This window comes from Hyposmocoma kahamanoa, unplaced genomic scaffold (genome assembly GCF_003589595.1).
Source record: "Hyposmocoma kahamanoa isolate Upper Pololo Valley unplaced genomic scaffold, ASM358959v1 104, whole genome shotgun sequence".
NCBI classification, from domain to species: domain Eukaryota; kingdom Metazoa; phylum Arthropoda; class Insecta; order Lepidoptera; family Cosmopterigidae; genus Hyposmocoma; species Hyposmocoma kahamanoa.
In genome coordinates this window covers 105,134-126,453 of record NW_020653348.1, presented here as the reverse complement: position 1 = coordinate 126,453, position 21,320 = coordinate 105,134, and the positions used below count along the sequence as shown (strand labels likewise).

Sequence of the window (21,320 nt, the reverse complement as noted above, 5' to 3'; positions counted from 1 at the left end):
CAAAGTCAAAAAATCATTTGAAAATCAATTAACGGATAATTATTATTTGTGACTTGTTAAATGCCTTATTTTTCACGCTTTATGGGGTTGACGACCTGAAGATGTGGCTAAATGTTTAAATAATAAAAATTACCATCGAATTTAGTTTTTCTGATTAAAAGTTTATTAATAATGTGTTTCTAAAATGCTATATCTAATATCTTATGTCAGTTATTTATTGTGTTAGTGGTGTACTAGTTAATTGGTCTGGGTTTGATAACCTCTCAATCATGCGATATTTATCGTCGAAGTTCTTAATGAAGATGACATACCTTAGGCTTTGGTTGATTCCGCATAAAAGTGAAAGTGTTAAATCAATTTCAGTACAGAGTACTAAAAAAACCGACCACAAAAGTCATTCAACCCCTAGTTTGCCAGCCTTAGATGTGGAATGTTTTGTTCTTAAATCTTAGAAAGAGCGTTTAAAGTCCAGAAGAAGTGTATTCGAGCAATATGCGGTGCGTGGTTCGATGACAGTTGCAAACCGCTGTTTAAAAGGCTGAACATATTACCTTTGCCATGCATGTACATTAGGGATATCTGCGTATTTGTCAACTCTCATCCTCAATATTTTAAAACACGCGGTGCAGTCAGTCAAAGGCAAACTAGAGCAAAAATTATGAATCTCTTATACCAACCTCGTTGTCATAAAGTAATTTATAAGAATAACTGCTTTAACATGTGTATAATTATTTACAACAAATTACCAAACGAAATTAAATTGTTACAAGGACATACTTTTAAATTAAAATTGACAAAATGGCTTTTGACACATTGCTTCTATAGTAATAAAGAATACTTAGAATTTACAAATTCATTACATTAATTAGAAACTATAGAGACTAAAGAAACATTGAATCCCATTAATATTTGCACATCTGCTTGCAGGTTGAATACAATGTACCTAATTTTACTTAAGACCTTTGTAATTACTGTATTCTGGCAAATAAACGTTTTCTATTCTATTCTATTCAAATTTAATCGGGACCACCGCTGAGGTACCCGTTTTCCAACAAAAAAGAATCATTAAAATCGGTTCACAAATGTTACGGAGTTATATATAGTAGGCCATAGTTATCGCATAACATACATACAAAAAAAAAGGAGGACATACGCTGATTACGGTGTCAAAACACGATTTCTAAAAATTTTCACGAATAGATAGAAATAAAACTTAACTCGAAATTTTACAAGAAAACCGTTTTATTAAATAGCTACTTTACATATACCAATTATTTGTTTTTAATATCAACTGAAGTGAACAGAACACGTATAGTAGGGGAGCGTGGGGGAATGGGAGCCTACTAAGGAAAATTGATAATAAATGTCATAATTTATGCAATTTAAATTTTTGTTAGTTATGAACGTACGCTTCACATATCGGGGTACTAGATAATCACAGAAAAAATGTGAAATTAAAATATAATATTTGGTTAAGAAGAAAAACCTAAAACATGTCATTCGCTACCATTACCCCACAGTTCGGGAAATGGGAGCCGGTAAGAATCCCGTATGTCAAATAAGAGCCATTATATATAATCAGTCTGAAAAAAAATTAAACTAATAAAATATATAAGTTAAAAAGTAATGAGAATAAACAAGCCAGTGTTAAAGGATTATCCAGTGAATATTGCAATGAGATAAAGAGAGCCAAATAGCTCTCATTACCCGCGTAACATCGAATTGAAAAAGAAATAAAACAGTAAAAACATTTCTATTTTTATTGTGATTTCAAGCAAAACATCTAAAATTTGATAGATATGGTGACATAGCTACTGTAAATATATAAATAATAATAAAAAGTCATAATAATAGTAAATAGTAATAAAAAGTAAATAATATAAAGTCTATGCATTTTAATGCTTACCTGGAATTATGAAATTTGGCAAATTTTATAAGCGCGGAGCGAAAAACACACAACCATCTCATACGACTAAATGCAGGGTTCTACGGGGTCACCCACAGGATTCGAACCTTGGCGAACGTTAACGAAGACTTAGGAGTGCCGTTTGCACAAATACGAGCATTGCGAACGTCCAGTTTAACACCGCTCTCATTACCCGCGGGCTCCCAATACCCCACGTTCCCCTATACGATATACATTTTCGATCCAAGCAAAATAAACCGTATTAATGCGGGAAAAAATTGAATTCGACTCTTAATCTAAAAACATATATGGTTCCCCATAATCGCGGTACCATCACTATAGATTCAGTTGGTTAATATTGTGTGCATCTTCTTTCATAATGAAATTACGTACATCGATACGTCACATAAGGTGTTTTAAGTCAAAATAGCATTTTTTGCTTTTTTACTTAAGGTCAATGACTTAAATATACTCTTTTCTATGTGTATAATAATATATGTTTAGGTTAAAACGCAAATAATCTCAGTACAGAGTACTAAAAAAACCAACCTCAAATGTACGTGGAATTACATCTATTTGCCAAGTTTTATTGGAATATCCCCTAGTTCGCCACTATACAGGACTTGACACAGGAGATAATAAAAACCGGTTCTCACTACTCAAAGTATATTGAGAGAGAAAAACGCCTTAAATTGGAGAATAACAAAACCAACCACTAAAATAATTGCTCCATAAGTAAAATTTTGGCGCTATTTATAAAAATGAATGTTCATACGTGATCAGTCACCCCTAGAGGTGGATGATTTTCTTCAAAATGAAATGGGACCACTATGGAAGTACCCCCTTTTCAACAAAAGAAGAATCATGAAAATCGGTTTACAAATACCGGAGTTATCGCGTAACATATGTACATACAAAAAAAACTCCTTTTTTTGAAGCCGGTTCATAAAATAGTAGATTGTACAACAAGTTCATAAAACTCTGCTGTACACTTCTTTTACATTACAGATAAACGATTATTTAATTAAAATTGAGTGTAAAATTACAACAATTAGACATATTTAATGTGATGGTTTTTTATTTTATGCACTAGAGCATAAAATCCTATTTTATGCAGCCAACACCCAGCATAATACGACACTTATATATATTATATATGATAATACGAACTTTAAGAGTATGAGAAGTGAAAACGGTATTTTGACTTACAACAATTTACGTGTGAGGTATCGATATTTTTACGGGCATACAAAATATTTGAGTAAAATTGTGATGTCACAGTCATCATATCAGCCTCCTTTAACTTTTCTTTGTACAGAATTCAAATCCAAAATATATAGAAAATAAATCTGTAGTAGTAATTAATTATGGTATTCAATAAAAAAAAAATGGTTAATATGTCGTTAAAAAATGGGAGAAAGTAAATTTTCGAAATTGGACAGATTAAAAATTCACAAATTTTTGCCACATAGTGAAAGTAAAAAGAATATAAATTCAAAAGAAAGCATGGTTAATTACCAGCAACATCAACGAAAACGGGTTCTTTCTTAGAAAAATAGTATGAAATTGTTCTGTAATTGCTTTGTTTATTGATTAAGAATGCTTATTACATTTAACTAAATAAAAAGGACAGAGGTCAATTTAACGGCAATTAACTAGCACGTAACAAATAAAGAGCCGTAGTGGGTCAGTCCCATATCTAATCTACTAAGTTTTGACTATAGTGCCCCACCCTATCAACCTCTTGTTTACACGGAACGGGCACTATTATTTTATCAGTCAAGTCCTTTTTTTAAATAATATTAGTACGTGTAGGCAGCAAACAAGCCAGCTTGATGGAAAACCTCGATGGGGAGTTCATTACCATGCCTGCCTGCCACGCAGAGATCCCAGGTTCGACTCCCGGGTCGGGAGAAATATTTGTAGGGCCCACATTTATTTCTCTCGTGAGTTTGGGTGTAGTTTGTGTTTGTCTATATGCGTGACCATGGCACCCGCGACACAGGGTTTCCCTAGTGCTGAGTGTGTGCGTTATTATTATTGTTAAATTTCCGGTTTGATGGCGGAGCCGCCGGCACGCTCACACTGAGATGGCACAGTCCCATGTCATTCTACGTAAGTTTTGTTTGTAAGCGAGCTCGCACGGGACTATCTAAGTCAGGTCCTAACCCCGGATCAGCACGTTTGCACGTACTTTATCTGGTTCTCTGTAAGGCGGTTGCCTCGGGTGAGCCGCCCCGGGTGCACGTACAGCACCCTCCCTATTTTCCAGTAAGGTACCGGAGCTGTAAGCACGCTCACTTCCCGTCACGCTTGCTTCCAGTCGCGCTCCGCACGACTGTTGCCACTCTAAGCCGACTACCAAATCTCCTCATTGGTGGCGGAGCGTAAGACACGCTCACTTCCCGACGCAGAATGAACGGCGTCTCTCCAGTTCCCAATTTCCTACGAGGCCGGAGGGACCGGAAGATGCTAGCTCATCCTCTACTAGCTCTCCGGGCTAGTGCCGGCGATGCAGGCAGTGTCCTGCGAGAATGTCCGGACATAGCCACCTACATATAGGGCAACTCACGTGTCCCGCGTCTCCTCGCCTCAGGCCCTAAACTAGACCGCTACTAATTTGCGCTAACTGCGCGCGGGACGAACGCCCCGGTCACACCCTACCGGGGCAAACGAACGTGTTTGTTCCTGCACCTAACCACAAACCCCGGCGAGTCCATACCCAAGTCCGGGAAAACCCTATCTCTCGGGTCAATAGATAGGGACTGAGATGGTACAGCAGAAATGGAAGCACACCAGGCGTGACCTTAGTGGCATCGCCCCGACTGGCCCCAACCATCTGTTGCGTCCAGCGGTACCGACGACGTTGCTATACGTGTCACGACTTCATTACTCCACAAAGTCTGCGGATATTGTGGAGTAGATACGGGTGAAAGTCAATGCTGCCATCAGGGTCGAGCAGTTGGAGTCCCGTCACAATGTGAATTTTAATTCATTTGTGGTGAGAGTACCAACTCAACATCTGTTGACCTTCATGAAGGAGAGCTTTTGGCCGAAGGGTGTCATGTTCCGGCGTTTCCAAGGACGGCTACCGGACACCCACGTTGCGTCACGCGTCGCGGTCCATACGTGTAAATAAATAAATAGTTATCATATTATTACGTCTATAAGGTATGTATTTATGGGTCTTTTGTAACCTGAATATAAGAAAATAAATAAAAAAATAAAAATAAATTACGAAATAACTCCTGCCTTATTAACTCTGCCCTCTAAGGGCAATGGCTTACATACCAAGTCAGCATACGAGCTGTAACGGAGTCCTATTGTAATAGGGCCCACAACCCAATTATAAACCTTATCAAGACAATGTCACGTGTGACCTCTATACTGTTTCCTACATGTGACAGGAACACGTTTTGACAGCCCTTTTAATTGTAGATAAATTGTGTTTACAACAGATATTTTCCTTAGAGGATGAACAAAAATGATTTCCATAGTCTAAGTATTTTGTAATCGATTTAAAAAGGGGAATGTTTCTTTTTCATTAAAAAAAATGACACTGCGTAAAAAAAATTATTCATGCTTTTTTCTGGTTGGGTGTCGATTCTTAAGCCAAAGAGAAATGTCGAAAAGACGTAACTAATGTCGCTTGCAAAAAAGTTTTTGGTATTCTCAGAATCTCACATTAAGTCCTATGGTCGTTTTATTTGTTATTTAACATATTAAATATGAACTTAACATTGATTTTAAATGCTTAAATAAATAAATAAAATAAAAAATAAGTAAATTCCTAATTAAGAGCTTCATTCTCTTTAAAAGCTTCATTATTGATTAATTAGTAGCAGTAGAGGTCCTTGTGAAAGTATTCGTCCAGGGAAGTGCTATAATATGAGCATTACTGCGTTCCGGTTTTTGAAGAGTAAGAGTGCTTGTGAAATTATAGGCGTATGGGGCATGTCAACTTATGTCTCAGGGTGACATTTGTGATTTAAAGCTCTGAGTGACATTGCAACATGGACAGGCGCATCGTGTCGCTTAATATCATAAACAAAACCTAGGATGTTAATGTCGATTCTGCATTCGAGATGAATTTATGAATAAGGACATGACTGACATTTTCAAGATGTGACATCATTCTTCTTATAAAAATCGGTCAGTATAACTTGGGAAGGTGTTGTAGGCGGGTAATATTAGTATGTAGAAAACCGAAAAAGAATTTTGGACGCAAATATTTTAATTGCTGTTTTGGCGAAAGCATGAGAAGTATATACTTGTGACCTCCTTTACTGAGATAGAGGTACAGTCAACAGCACGACTTGAGATTTGAATTCAACATTATGCCGCTTTTTGTAAGAACGGTGTTGTATAGCTTGACTGCACACCCGGTCAAATGTCTTCAGGCGTTAAAAATGAATATTCATATCGCAGTGTTATTGTTTTACGAAGTAACTGTATAAATAGTCAAGACGTGAGGGTTATACACTGTTCTAGTGGAAGTCGTTTAAGATAATTACAACAATTACTGATTTCTTGAGATTTTTTTTGTAAAATAACTCCTTTGGTTTTTTTATGATTGCGAATACAAAGTTTGAACACAGAAAAATTTCGTCGACTCGATTATATTTTTATCCACATAAATAATTTATTGCTGTTATCAATCAGTACATGTCATTGCACAGATAGTAAGACACCCACACAAGTACACGTACTTACGCGCGCGGACGGACACACACACACACACACACACACACACACACACACACACACACATTCAGTCATGCCTAGATTTTAATTATTCTTATTAAATTTAAATTTATTTTTTTTGCCTTTGTTTAAATTCAGTTTTATAATAAGTACTAGATGGCGCGCGTAGTAGCCCGCGAGGGCTTTCTTTGAGACTCGTGTGACAGGTTGGTAGTTAGATTTCATATTTCAGTAGAAAATCTTCTTTGGTTGAGTTTGGATGGAAGAGAGCAGGGATATTGACTGCTCCAGTTTAGTTACATGTACTTGGTACGACCGCGTCAAGTTGTATCCTTAAATATCTCAGTACAAACCAGTCGTATATCATTGACAGCTGCGAAGATTCATAATAGTCAATTTTGAATGGCGGCCATCTTAGATTCGTCATATCAGAACACTTTCGGTTCTGGTAGAACCTGACCAAGATCCTTGACTACTTTTATTTGAGAGTCATGTACCTATCTCCGATACTTGAGCGAACAGCCTCTGTCCCAAATGATGCGGAGCCACTATTCCTGTAAATTATTTTAAACGATATCCGTTCCTTCCGGGAGAACTTTACCTAAATGTCAGTCATAATCGAGCTACTTACATAATATAGTATATTGAAGACTGTGTGTGGTATTTATAACTGTTTGCTAGTTGCAGTTTCTGTCGGATTTTTTTTAGTTACTTATTATTAGGTGTGACAGAACACAGTAATTTATCAAAAGGCGTCATCTGCGTCAATTGTGGCACCTGTAAAGGTACCGGTTGCGATGAGAAGGTTGTTCAAAAAACTCTCACTAGATGTCACTAGTGGCGACGAATGCCGAAAGTTAGTACAGTCTTTGTAACAAAAACACGTATGAGAATTTCGACGACTCGGTAACTGGACCCGTGGTTCAGGTAATTAGAGCAACGTTGAGGTGCAGCATGGACGCGGATTCTTGTCCCACCGGGTCGACGAAAAACTTACCTCAAAAGTTTGTGGAATTACATCTGTTTGCTAAGTTTTATTGAAATTGGTAAACAGAAAGTGGGTGAATTCTAATAAACCGGATCCATCTCCTAATTTGCCACCCTTAGAGGTGGAATATTTTGTTCAAATTTGAATGGAATCATTAGAATATAGAATATAGAATATAGAATACATTTATTACAAAACACCACAACACAATAATAAACAGTAAAAATTAAAAGTAAAAAAAAATTAAAATAAAACAGAACTAAATTAAACTTAAAACAAACTAAATTAAAACAAACAGAAAATGAATAACAAAAAAAAGAAAACTAAATAAAATTAATTAAAAATAAAATCTTGGCAATAAATAATTATTCGATCATAAAACTGGTCAACACTATTGCTGTACGAAGTAGATGTTATGTGTGCGGCTGTGGCGTATGTAATAGGATCCACTCAGCTAATGTCACCGCCGGGACAAGGCTGTGACGCTGATTTTCAGTGGACCCTAAAACCGAGTGAGTACCGGACGTGTGTGTCGCGTTTAAACTAAAATAAATTACGTATATATTTCTATAATGTAGTATGGTGTGTTCTCTTATATTTATAAAATACTTAAATAATTTTACAGAGGGTACCCTTTCCAACAAAAAAGAATTATGAAAATCAATTAACAAATGTCGGAGTTACCGCGTAAGATACACACACAAAACAAAATTCAGACGAATTGAGAACCTCCTCCTTTTTTAAGTCGGTTAAAGATTAGCTTTCATCATTGTGGCCTCCAGCGTACTTAATAGCTCAATAAAACAACGTTTGTTTGTCTCACGTACACGTGCGATACAAGCCCGCTCAACCCCACCGTTTCATGTCGTCATCGGAAACGGCGGGCCCGCAGTGTGACGTACATTGTCTATACACTATATCTTACTATGTCTATATACTATATCTATCGCGTTACTTCCTTGTGGTGAATGTGATGTTAGTATCTATTTTATGTTTGTCTGACGTATTTTTACACTCATTTGCCGCACATTTCGTCATTTTTAGCTAAAATTCTTGATCTGTTCGCGGTGCAAGTTGACCTTGAGCACTGAAGGCCCGCCCGCTCGTGTAGGCCCATTGGGAGCGTTCAATTTGCCTCACTTAGCGTGTGCGGACTAGGTTTCTATGCGTTATTATTCTAAGGGTATACAGGTATCAAACGCATTGATTAGGGAAATATCTATGTAGCGAGACACATCTGCTCAGACAAAAGATGTTTTTTGTATTCACGCTTAAATCGTTTTTTATTATTGATATCACGCAATGGAGGAGGAATATCATTCCAGCACTTACTGGCGCGAAACCCTGAAACCGCCGCGAAAAGCAGTCGTTCTGTGTTTTGGGATGTTAATAACATTTTTAGAAACTAATCGGAACTTATTAACCCTTACACGTTGTAAAAAGATTACTAATTAGAGTTTTTGAGATATTTGTAATTTAAAAAAATTAATTAAAAAAAAAATTAATTAAAAAATTAATTTAAAAAAACCACCCGTCCTATTATATACATTGTTGTTCATCACATTTGCTAGGAAATAGATACAACGATATGTTTTTTGTTGTATGAATAATTGCTTCACAAGACAACAATGGCGGATTTGCAAACGGCGGGTACTTCGGGCGGAATTCTTCCATAGACAATACACGATAATGCTCGAACCAAAATGTTACAAAAATGCAACCACAATGTATAAGATATAAAATAAATTAATTCTAAAAATATTGCAGAATTTGAATTCACATAGTAATCTCAGTACAGAGTACTAAAAAAACCGACCTCAATAGTACGTGGAATTACATCTATTTGCTAAGTTTTATTGAAATATCCCCTAGTTCGCCACTATACGGGACTTGGCACAGGAGATAATAAAAATCGATTGTCACTACTCAAAGTATATTAAGAGAGATAAACGCCTCGAATTGGAGAACAGCAAAACCAACCATTAAAATAATTGCTCTTTAAGTAAAATTTAGGCGCTATTTATAAAAATGAATCTTCATGCGTGAACAGTCATTCTTCGAGGTGGATGCTTTTCTTCAAAATGAAATGGGACCACTATGGAAGTACCCCCTTTCCAACAAAAAAAGAATCATGAAAATCGGTTCACAAATACCGGAGTTATTGCGTAACATACATACAAAAAAAAACATATATAAATTCTGATTTTTCGAGCATAAAAACTTTTTGCTTAATCTTGATTGACGTAGAAAATCCATAGGGCGATAATGTAATTTTGGAAGGACGACTGTCGAAAACAGTCAGTTTATTTTTATTCCTCTTATTAATGTTATGTTTACCAATATTAATCATAAAAAACATACTATTCTTTTAACATAAATTGAATATTCATAAATGTACTGACGCTGGTGTAAGAATTTCTTTCATTTCTTAGCTTTAACCTCTTTCTCAAGACACCCTTGGGTCCATAGAGTATATAACAAGAAATAGAGACGAAAAGTCATTTAATTTGTTTGAAAACTATTCTGTCATATCATTACCATGACAACTGCGCTCCGATTGGCTAGCCCGAATCGAAACAAATGACGGATGTCGTCAATTGTTTCACTTCACATCGACCAGTTTAGCTTGAGCTTTGCAACAATGGACGAGCATTGAAAAATTATAAATTTAATATTTATACCGATGAAATGTGATTCCGTTTGTTTTGTAATTAGATGTTTTGCCCATTGTTAGAGATATTATCTTTATTACAACAAATACAGAATATTTTTGGAATATACGGATAGCTTTCTAACGTGATTTCAGCGCAAACGATAGTTGATATTTAAAAGTGATATAAGACTCATTTACCTGATGAGTTACCAGGGATGGATGGCCCTTATTTCGTCTCTATTTCTGGTTATATACTCGATAGGTCACATGTAGACCTGTACTTTTAATTATACGTCACTTAACCTATTTCGTTATCTGTTTCAGGCATTTCAAACAGTGTTCCTATTCCTGGCAGTGGGCCACGATATACTGCAGTGGGCAGATAAACAACACACTTCACTCGGAGTCAAGTTGCGGTACTGGCGTGACGTCATTTACAATGGACTCGTCGTACCTTATTCTTGTGTGAGTACCATCTTATGGCGGAAGGAGCGTGCTGCACGCTTCGGCATTGTATTAATGTAACAGATATGCCTAGAGCTGTTTTAATTTATAATGTTATTGCCATCATCGTTGTGTAATCTAGAATTGTAATAATATTTCAAATTGTTCTTCTTCCTTTCCACAGTTCGTATTCGGAATGTTCTGGAGCCTTTACTCGATCGACCGCGAGCTCGTCTTCCCTCGCGTCTACGACGACGTGGTCCCATGGTGGTTCAACCATTGCGTTCATACCAACATAATGATCCTCGTCGCCATTGAGACCTTCCTTCAGGCGAGAAGAGAACCTACTGATAAGAGAATGGAGCTCATTTTAAAATGCACTGTTGGAATTCTTTACGCTATTGTGTAAGTATTCATTCGTCTACACTACATACATTTTTTCATGATACTAAGTTCGGGACGAACAAATCCTGCTCCTGGTGACAAGTATCACGTCTACCCACAACCGTTGCAATTGGAGTGCATGAGAATAATATCCTCGGGTGACGTTCTCTCTCGCTTATGCGCTAACGTCCAACGCACTTGGTATCGCTGAGTTTAGCCGGCCAGTCCTCTTACCATAACGCTAAAACCACACGCTATTGTTTAGAATTAGAGCTACCGTTGATAAACAATAGCAGTCACTGAGCCGAAACTGGCTAGGACATACACACACACATACAAAACCACACGATACCCCCAACGAACCTTTCCGAAGCCATACTCACTTGCTTTCATGCCCACTGTGTCCGACCAGCTTTACTTTAGGGTCGACGGTTTAGCGGTGGCAACCGTTAGCTGTACAATGCGCAACGTGAAATGAGTGTGCCTACAGCTCCGGTAACTATCTGGAAAATAGTGAGGGTACTTACTGTACGTGCACCCGGGGCGGTTCACCCTCTTGAGAACCGGATGAAGTTAATCACAACCGTCTGTAACGGATACCCCCCCCCCCCCTCTCCTAAACAACATACATAACCATCGTCGCCTTCCACGACATCATCATCATCCACACCGACAACACGTGGAACGAACGAAGACCAAATACCATGACCAGGACTTTATCATAACAGTAACACATATATAAAACTTATATGTGTATATATGTATATAAGTAATATACATACATAATCTAAAATATATAAACCCAAGCATCAAAGTATACAAGATACTATGGATCTATTAAATGGCCATATAAAATTTTTGTTATATGATCGTCTAGTTTGATTAGGACCTTATTATTAACATTACGTTGTGTTTTAAGTAAATAAGTAAGTAGGTAACCCGCGATTCTTTAAGAGGTACGTGAAATAATCATAAAAATATAGTGATATGCTGTATAGATTTTTTTTCAAAAGACATGTAAATATATTGGAAGGGGATTAAGGAATAAGGAAAGGATGCCCACCTCATGTAAAAAAATATATTTGAGGTATACGAAGCCCCCACAACAGTCTGTTTGTGTAGATGTTATTTCACTACAGACCACCTCCGCTCACGTATCGTGTATGACACGCCGGTTACATACTCCGGGGCGTAGAAGGTATAGAAATATATACACCTACGCTATTAAATGATGATTGTTTAAACAATAGATATTCGTTATACGGAATACCTTAAGTATAAATGTCCTGCCATGTCTGTGACGTAGCATAAAGACCATCAACAGTATGTTCTGCATAAAATGTAGTGCAAATAGCATTTCAATGTATATGAAATGATACAACTCGACGTCTTCAATTGATGAATACATATACCAGTCACTGGTTCACACAGAACAGACCAGCACGACGATGTAGCCATGGCTTGGAGCCGGCTCTGGAACTGTAGACTGTTACATTGTATGTATCGTCTCAACGAATACAATATAGTCCACAAGGTCCAACAGACAGGGAGAGCATGTTGCTACTCATATTGTGTCAACGCAGGCGAGCACAATATAGTCTGCAATACTAGTAAGTCTATGCAAACCAGTACATTGGTGATGCAGCGGCAATCAGAAGCATTATTTAGTGTACCACATCTCGGTCTTTCACGAGAATGGGTATCTTAACAGGAACAATCAATCAGGAACGTTGTAGAACAATAAAAGTATTGTTATACCTTATTGTAATTAGTAGATATGAAACTGTTAATAGTGTCATAGCTCCGCTCACAAAACATTGCGATGTCATTTAAACCCAAGTATAAATACATAGAAATCCGGAGATATCCGGGGACAGGATTGAGAGTAACTAATTGATGCAAGAAGAGAAATAATATCCATTAATGTAAACTAGTTTTACATATGGTTTATATAAGTAAAGAAACAAGAAGACAGAGGATAAAGGTAAGGAAGAAGAATAGGCCCACCTCATAACCCTGCCTAGTCTTTACTAATAAGAATCCCTATTACACACCTTGAGTACAGCAAGTAGAGAAGAAATCAATTAATTTTAATTATCAATTAATAATATATATATCATAATCACATAGGTGATAATTCAGCATTTGAAATATAATTTCGCTATCCGATAAGCCTTGGTAGTAGACTTATCTAAGTTGGGTTAGTGTTCACCAAGCACTGAAAGTTAATCTAGTATTAACTTACAGAAGCCTAAGTTAAATACCAACCAATCCGACCACGCGGCTAATTATCTCAGTAACAACTTATACACTCGAAGTCCTAAATCTTTATGGAAATAGAAAGACCTTCCATATAAGATCATGAACACTGTCACTGTGTATTGTAGTAGGTACTTCTAATAATTATCGGCTAGCTCTAGGAATACGCTAATCAGACATAAACGAGATATACATGGATATCAAGGCGTAAATCTGACAGGGCGATGGAAGGAACACAGGTGATCCAACATCATCGCAAATAACTTAGTATCATCTTCCACAAAGGCTTTTAATTTGACAAGACAAAGTTTTATAATTTGTAATAAATATGCCAAATATCAGCCTAAGATAACAAATCAATCAAACTTCATTGGTTTTCTAATTCCATTCTGCAGATGTCCACTAATTCAGCAGAAAGGACATGAAATTAAATACACAATATTATGTATTAATATATCTTTAATAAATAATTTTACCTCACCTTAGTTACCTTAAACCAATACCGATAATACCCAAAGAAAAAGGATATAATAAACCGCTACTGTTATCCCTCCGTACAATAACATTGGTCAAGTATATTGTACCAAGTTGTCACAGTTTACCTTTTCTTATAATTAAGTAAAACAACATTGCTTAATGTATGGACACCTTCAGAATGTGCGTGTAATCAATAAAATTGCAATTACTCCAGGTGTCCTAACTACTGTGAACTCTACATTAAGATTAATTGATTGAATAAAACTAAATTAAATGAAATCTATATTTTATAGTTTAGCTGAAGTAATAAATAATAAATTCAACGTAGCAAATTGCCATTATTATAATTAAAATGTGACAAAAAAGGTCAAAGTTAGATATATGAAATAATTTGATAATTTCAAAACAATATAAATACTCTATAAAAATGTTATAAGGTACAATTTTATCTCATTGTTAAACAAAATCAAGGTTTAGTGTTTGCTAGATAATTTAAGTTATTTTTCGGTAACTGTTCATTCAACTAATAAAAGAATATCAGTCGAATGAGGTTTCGCAATATTATAATTAGAATGTATCAAAAGGATACACAACGGACGTAAAACTGTTAAAAATGACGTAAACAAATCTCAACGATAGATACCCAAAATAAGTAGGTATCCTATCATAGTAAACACAAATCACATACCTGAGAGGTGACCTCTCACCTATTACAAGACATCTAGAAGGCTGCACCTACAAGGAAATCTGCCAGGAACATAGACCAGGAACTGAAGACCCATATCAGCTCCAGACTTGAATTAAAGTCATATTAACACTGTCTCACACACGCGCTCGCGGACACTGACTCTAACTATCAAACGTAAATATTATATAAATTAATACGCGACGCTTCCTGAGTACTATATTATTATACAACTATATTATTAATGTCCTAACAAAATATTATATACACAGCTGAAGGCCTAAATCTGTTCTAGATTCCGATTACGGTCTTAACCCTATCGCACGCGCTTTACGAACACTAATGTCCTAACAAAGTATTTTACACACGGCTGAAGACCTAAATCACTTCTAGATTCGAATTAGAGTCTTAACACTATATAACCCGCACTCTAAAGCAATGGTCTACCTATTGTTACAATTATAAGCACTATATAGACTAACTCGCGGCGTTTCCTAAATACTAGATTATTTATAAACAAATTCAGTACGAATGCCCTAATAAACTATTAGACACGCACTCCCGATCTCTCGCTAAATCACCCGAAAATAACAATTCCTTAAATTTCACACGCGACGTCTCCTAAATGGTCTAACGACTTAAACCCTAAATTAAACTACAATTATTATACTAGATTTTATCTATTAGCGCGAACGACACTAAAACTTAGATTTTCACACAAGCTTCTCTTTGTTACTAAAATTAAATGAAATATCAACCGCGATTTGAGACCCAGCCTTCCAATTTTTCAGGTGCTGTCGATCACGACTTGGGCCCCACTAACTCATGATTTCAGTACCCTTAGCATCACACCTTCCTTCCCCGCTTCGTCTCCTCACCGAATGTTCTAGAATGTTCCAAAAAACTCTTGAAACACCCCGGTCACACGGTCCCAAATCAATAAATCCTGCATGAAGTGTTTCCTTCAAATTTCTTGGTTCCCAATCATTAAATCATACATGAAGTGCTCTCTAGGAGAGAAGCGATTTCTAGGAGAATTTCTAGGGCTGGCAAAACTCCGTAACGTTTCATTGAGTACCCTAGACTCAGCAGTGGAACGCTTTCATAGAATAATAATTAATATAGACAATTAACCCAATACGTATATATAAAATATCTAATTCGATCATTATTAATAAAAAGAGGAATAATAAAATAGGTAGTATTTGTTCTGGTGGAATAAATTTTCATCAGAAACAAGCAGAATCTTTCGCATGTGTTGTTCTTTTACTAAATATTAATAAATAATAAAAGGCATTGTATAAAAACTAAATAGAATCATGTTTTTTTTTTTTATGCTTTGCGAATCTAAATTATACACCTTTGAGTAAAGCTAACTTCACTCTATCATATTGTTTATCTGTAATATATACATAAACACACTTTCGCATAAATAATGATAGTATGCATTTAATTTACTAGTATTATTATATATTTTATTAAATAATTTAATTTCATTAGTCACCAAAATTTAGCAACCCTAACAAAAATACATTCAGCAAAACCGATAATGCATACGTTATTTGTTAAGTGTTTCCTGCAGCTCAAAAGTGTGAACTGAGACGAATTCAAAGAAGTCATTTGCTATTGAAATTCTTCGAATGTGATTATTTACATTTAGATGTTATTTTAAAATTTACCTACTTCTTTCACTAATAATTCATTACTGTTATATTTATACTCATCGAATTTCCGCTAATTCATTTTTTATTTTATTTTGTGGAAGGTATGTTCTGTTACACGTCTGTGACAATCCTGTACACTGGCTGATCTGGGGTCAGGACCTGAAATTAGAAGGTTCCTGTGCACGCACAGGTTAAAGTGCTTTTCTCATTTACTTTAAGGGTCAGTAGGGAGAGTCAATATAATGAAAAAATATGTAGAAAGGTACGGGGGGCTGTATCCAACCAGCTGTAATCGCGAAGACATGCTAAAGGCAACAGATAGGGACATTGAGGTGGCTGCTTGCTGGGCCAAAGAAATATAACACTGGTTTCGTAATTTATTGGTTTTTGTCATTGACGAGACCGGATGAAAAAACCGTTCCAGTACCACTCAGAGCTTTAAATCGCAAAGCTCTGAGGGACACTGCCACTGCTCCTCTCACCCTGAGACACTAAGTTCCATGTGATTGTAGTTTCACATCTCTTCACATGACGACCTCGGTGATCTAATTGGTTTGCGTTGTGGGTTCTGGATGCGGAGAACCCGGGGTTCAATTCCCGGTAGGACTAATTTGGGAAATCAACTTTTTTAAATTGGTTCTGGTTTGTGTATCGAGTATATAACCAGAAATAGAAACGAAATAAAGGCCATCCATCTCTAGCAACTGATCAGGCAAATGGGCCTTATACTCGTATCGCTTTTAAATATCGACTCTCGTTTGCGCTGAAATTACAAATTATAAAGCTGGAATAGTACAGCGCCAACAACTGACCTGGTGTACGCCATTGTTGGCGTCTTCGTATATTCCATAACTATTCTGTATTTATTGTAATAAAGATAATATGTCTAACTATGGGGGCTATTCCATTCGGTGGTGTGGGAAAAACAGCAAAACATGTAATTACAAAACAAACGGAATCACATTTTCTCGGTAATTAAATATTAAATATGTACTCTTTCAATTTTCGTCCATTATAGCAAAGCTCAAGTGCGTTACAGCGAATTGAAAACAATTGACGACACCCGTCAATTGTTTCGAATTCGGGTTGGCCAATCGGAGCGCAGTTGTCACCGTAATGATTTGACAAGTTTTCAAACAAATTAAATGACATTTCGTCTCTATTTCTGGTTATATACTTGATAGTCAGCACTGATCACGGAACTTCTTCTTTCGCAAGCTCGCTTTCAATCACTTTGCCCATTGTAGTTTTCTGGATCTTGGGAGATTATAAAGTTTAAAATTAAGATTTTCCATAGTAACATCTATTATTTATTTCCCTTAATATTTTTTATTACAGGTACTATACCATCTACTTCTTCGCACATCGATGGTTGTACAACGTCTTTGGAGTCATGAATTTGTGGCAGATCTGTCTGTTCCAACTGGGCATCTGGAGTTCTTCGTTTATTTTCTATTTCATTCACTTCCCCATAAACCGACTTATACATGGAGTACAGGAGACCAGTTATGAGATTCCAGAAAAAAACGGTGATTTGCAAAATGGAAACGTTACATTTAAAAATGGGAATATTTTGTCAAAAACTGTTGAATTGACACATAAAAATGAAGCAAAAAATGGAGAAGCTACAAAAACAGATGTTCCAGATAACAGAGATGGAAAAGCTAACGGGGTAGATTTAAAGGGAGACCAGAAGAATATATTCACAATTACACATAGTAATACAGATTTAAACATACCCCCATTCTCAACAAGATCGTGGAGTTTGAAATATAGAAATTTAAGAAGTCAATTCGAAAATTCTAGCCTTTAACTTAGTTTTGGGAATACGGTTAAGTTATTTAACTGGGTTGATTTTCTTTCTTCCTCAATTCTGATAATCTAAAACTTTGTTGGTATGTGTTTTATTTATGTACAATTTGAAACAGTATTTTCATGTAAAGGTATCAACTTTTGTGTAAGAATGGTGTGGTTAGTGTACATGTAATATTAGTAATATTTTTATAATCAAAGTAAGTGGCAGTCAACCGATGTTAAGTTTGTCCAATATCACTATGATTTGTATTACCATGATATTCAATTATTTTTTTGTGAAATTACTATTCGAGTAATTTGTTAGAATTATTATTAATGTAAAGATCGAACACTAAGAAGAAGTAAGACTGGATTCAAACCAGCGCCTTCAGCATACCATGCCTGTCAGTGGCCGTAGCATGGCATGCAATATGTGATAAACCCTAGATAAACCTTCTCGTGACATATATATTTTTATTGAAACGTATTTTTTGAATTTATTTCGTTTATTTGGTAATGAACCATTGTTATACGCTTTGAAGCAAAGGGATAATGATATGAAATTACGTATATAGCTATCTTTGTCATTTAATGATCGCCGCGAAAACGACGAAACCAAAAAATATGTAGTTTCAGTTTTTAAATATTTTGCTTTATATTATTATTATTATTTACATATTTCTAATTACTCTCATGTATTAAAACGTTCTCCTTAACATTTTCCAATAATTTATGTAAATAAATTTGTTTGCTTTTATTATTTCTGTTTATTTCGTTCGTCGCGCTCAATTTTGACGTTGATAAAATTACTGTGAAGAAGTGTCAAAATGGTTTAAAATCAGCTGTGACGTTTCGGCCATGCGACAAAAATATGACGTAAAATATGATGAGCATTGTGAGGTGCTCGCCATGTTAGCAATTGTGATAAAATTTGTGTATATCACTCGAATTTGTATAATATCTTTATCGCGGCGGCATGCTACGTTGGCAGATGATTGAAAATGGTTCGAATCTATCCGGATCGAAGGAATTTGTCTCAATGTTTTTCGTAATGATCTTTATATTAATAAGTTAACCGATGGTTTTTCAACGATGAGGTTACAAATTCCTTGCCATGAGACAGATGTGTTGACGATACTGCATCTTGTCGTCGTTATTTTGAACTGTAGTTTAAAAAAATAAATGAATACGGTAAATTACTAAGATTTTTTTTTGCTTTGTTGAAATTATATAATTTTCGCAGCCAGATATCCATTTACTGTCTTTTTTGTCTTCACAATAGGAGCTGTTCTTTTTCTTCTGTCCTGTCGATGATTTTTGGTTTTAAAATTGTATGATGGAGTATTCTGCCTGTGTTATTACAATAATATCGAATGCTCCATCCACTGGAACGAAACTGGCTGCTATTTGTCGTCGGCATTGAGGTTGGCAGTCAGCGTCTCTCTAATTAAAAAACAACTTTTATATAATATAATATGATTCATCTTTATGTCTTCTATTCATAGACCTAGGTCAATAAAGAGGAGATTTGGTAGTGGATTTTAGAGTCAATGGCTTAGCGGTGGCAACCGTCAGTTGTGTAATGCGCAATAGGAAGTAAGCGTGACTACAGTTCCGGTATCTATCAAAAAAAATAGGGAGTATACTGTATGTGCACCCGGGGCACTAGCTTTTTGAGAACCGAATGAAGTCAGTGACAATGGTTTGTGACAATCCAGTACACTTGCTGATCTGGGGTCAGAACCTGAACTTAGAATCTGAACTTATAGTACCCTTCTCGTATACCCTAAGGGCGGTAGTGAGGGTCAATATAATCAAAAGTAATGTAGAAAGATATGGGGCTGACCTAAGCAATACTTCTATCTGTTTGTGTGGCTGATCAAATTTGTAAGCGAAACTCTATAACAAACTTGACCAACGTCTCAAGTACCAGCTTGTGTACTTCTAAAATGCTAATCGACGACCGCTGCCATCGTAGTGAAGTATGGAACGCGTGATAACTTTAGATACCATTTTAGAGAGAATAATACAGGCACAGGACTTACTATAGCGCCCTAAATACACTCCACCTACAGCCGTCTGGTTCGGCCTCGGTTATTTTCCTTGGAGGTTTCCAACGAAATACGGTATGTGGTATTCTCAAGCTAACTTTTCTATAAATGTAATAAAATTAATATCTGTAGATAAATATTTTCTGTATGGACTGTGTTGGAGCACCGCATTCGAATTAGGTTAGATTAGTATCCCTAGAACATCTATTTCTGCAGCTACCACTGTGATTTTTAAATAACAATACTGATTCATAATGTTTATCTCGTCTTGTAATCTAAATCCTTTTTCAATTGGGTGTAAAATTAAACAGACCGACTTCAGAATATACATGTACTAAAAAGCTGAAGTTATTTGACATAAATAACTAAGATACAATAGAAGTTGACAAGACCCGTGTGCCTGTATTTTCACCAGTAGTTTTACCCTTCAAGGCCGGAACGCAGTAATGCTCAAATTACTGCTTTCTTGGACATATTGTGCCTTTGTGAAGCTCAGAGCTTTAATTGTAAATATTTGAGGGTTCACTGTTACTGCGTTCGTCACCCTGAAACATAAAGTTGATAAAACCTGTAGATTCACCAGCGCCCTTATCCTTCAAGGCCGGAACGCAGTAATGCCCACATTACTGCTTGGCGGCAGTTATAAATGCATGTGGCGGTGCTACTGCTACTATAGTTTTACTAGTACGAGTTATATTATTTGTAGACAGAGACGACATTGCAGTGTAACTACTCATTGAGAAGCTGAGTCTAGATTTACCAAAATAGGTTTAGAACTAAACGTAACAGAATTGATATCATTCAATATTCTATAAGTTATCAAAATCATTCAAGGAATCAGGTAATTAAAACTAGATATAGAATAGTAATTATTAACTTATAATATTATTAGTTGATTTACTTGGTAAAATAACTAAATTTCGTGTATAACTAAAATTGTATATAAAATCAGTGAATATATTTTGTAAATAAATGTTATGATAAAATTACAATGGTTTCATTTCAAATTCATTCCATTTATTTATTTACGAAATGTAATGCCGTAGGTTTATTTTATAAATTAAAAAATACTACAGGTTTTTGGATAACTATAATCTCAGTACAGAGTACTAAAAAAACGACCTCAAAAGTATGTGTATTTACGTCTATTTGCTAAGTTTTATTGAAATATCCTTAAATTCACCACTACACAGGATTTGACACTGGAGATAATAAAAATCGGTTCTCACTACTCAAAGTATATTGAGAGAAAAACGCCTTGAATTGGAGAAATAGCAAAATCAACCATTAAAATAATTGCTCCTCAAGTAA

General features: G+C 35.8%; 2 protein-coding genes across 2 annotated transcripts in view; both read left to right on the top strand.

The window, feature by feature from the left end:
* The window catches only part of LOC113238691 (androgen-dependent TFPI-regulating protein-like), a 23,373-nt gene extending 2,412 nt beyond the window's left edge, over positions 1 to 20,961 (top strand). The window contains exons 3-5 of the mRNA XM_026475529.1: positions 10,576 to 10,716; positions 10,880 to 11,100; positions 17,503 to 20,961. Coding sequence (XP_026331314.1) covers positions 10,576 to 10,716; positions 10,880 to 11,100; positions 17,503 to 17,977 — 837 coding nt within the window. The 3' untranslated portion in view covers positions 17,978 to 20,961. The remainder of the gene's footprint in view (positions 1 to 10,575; positions 10,717 to 10,879; positions 11,101 to 17,502) is intronic.
* Positions 19,658 to 21,320, top strand: part of LOC113238680 (androgen-dependent TFPI-regulating protein-like) — a 14,746-nt gene continuing 13,083 nt past the window's right edge. Inside the window, exon 1 of the mRNA XM_026475520.1 lies at positions 19,658 to 19,694. Coding sequence (XP_026331305.1) covers positions 19,658 to 19,694 — 37 coding nt within the window. The remainder of the gene's footprint in view (positions 19,695 to 21,320) is intronic.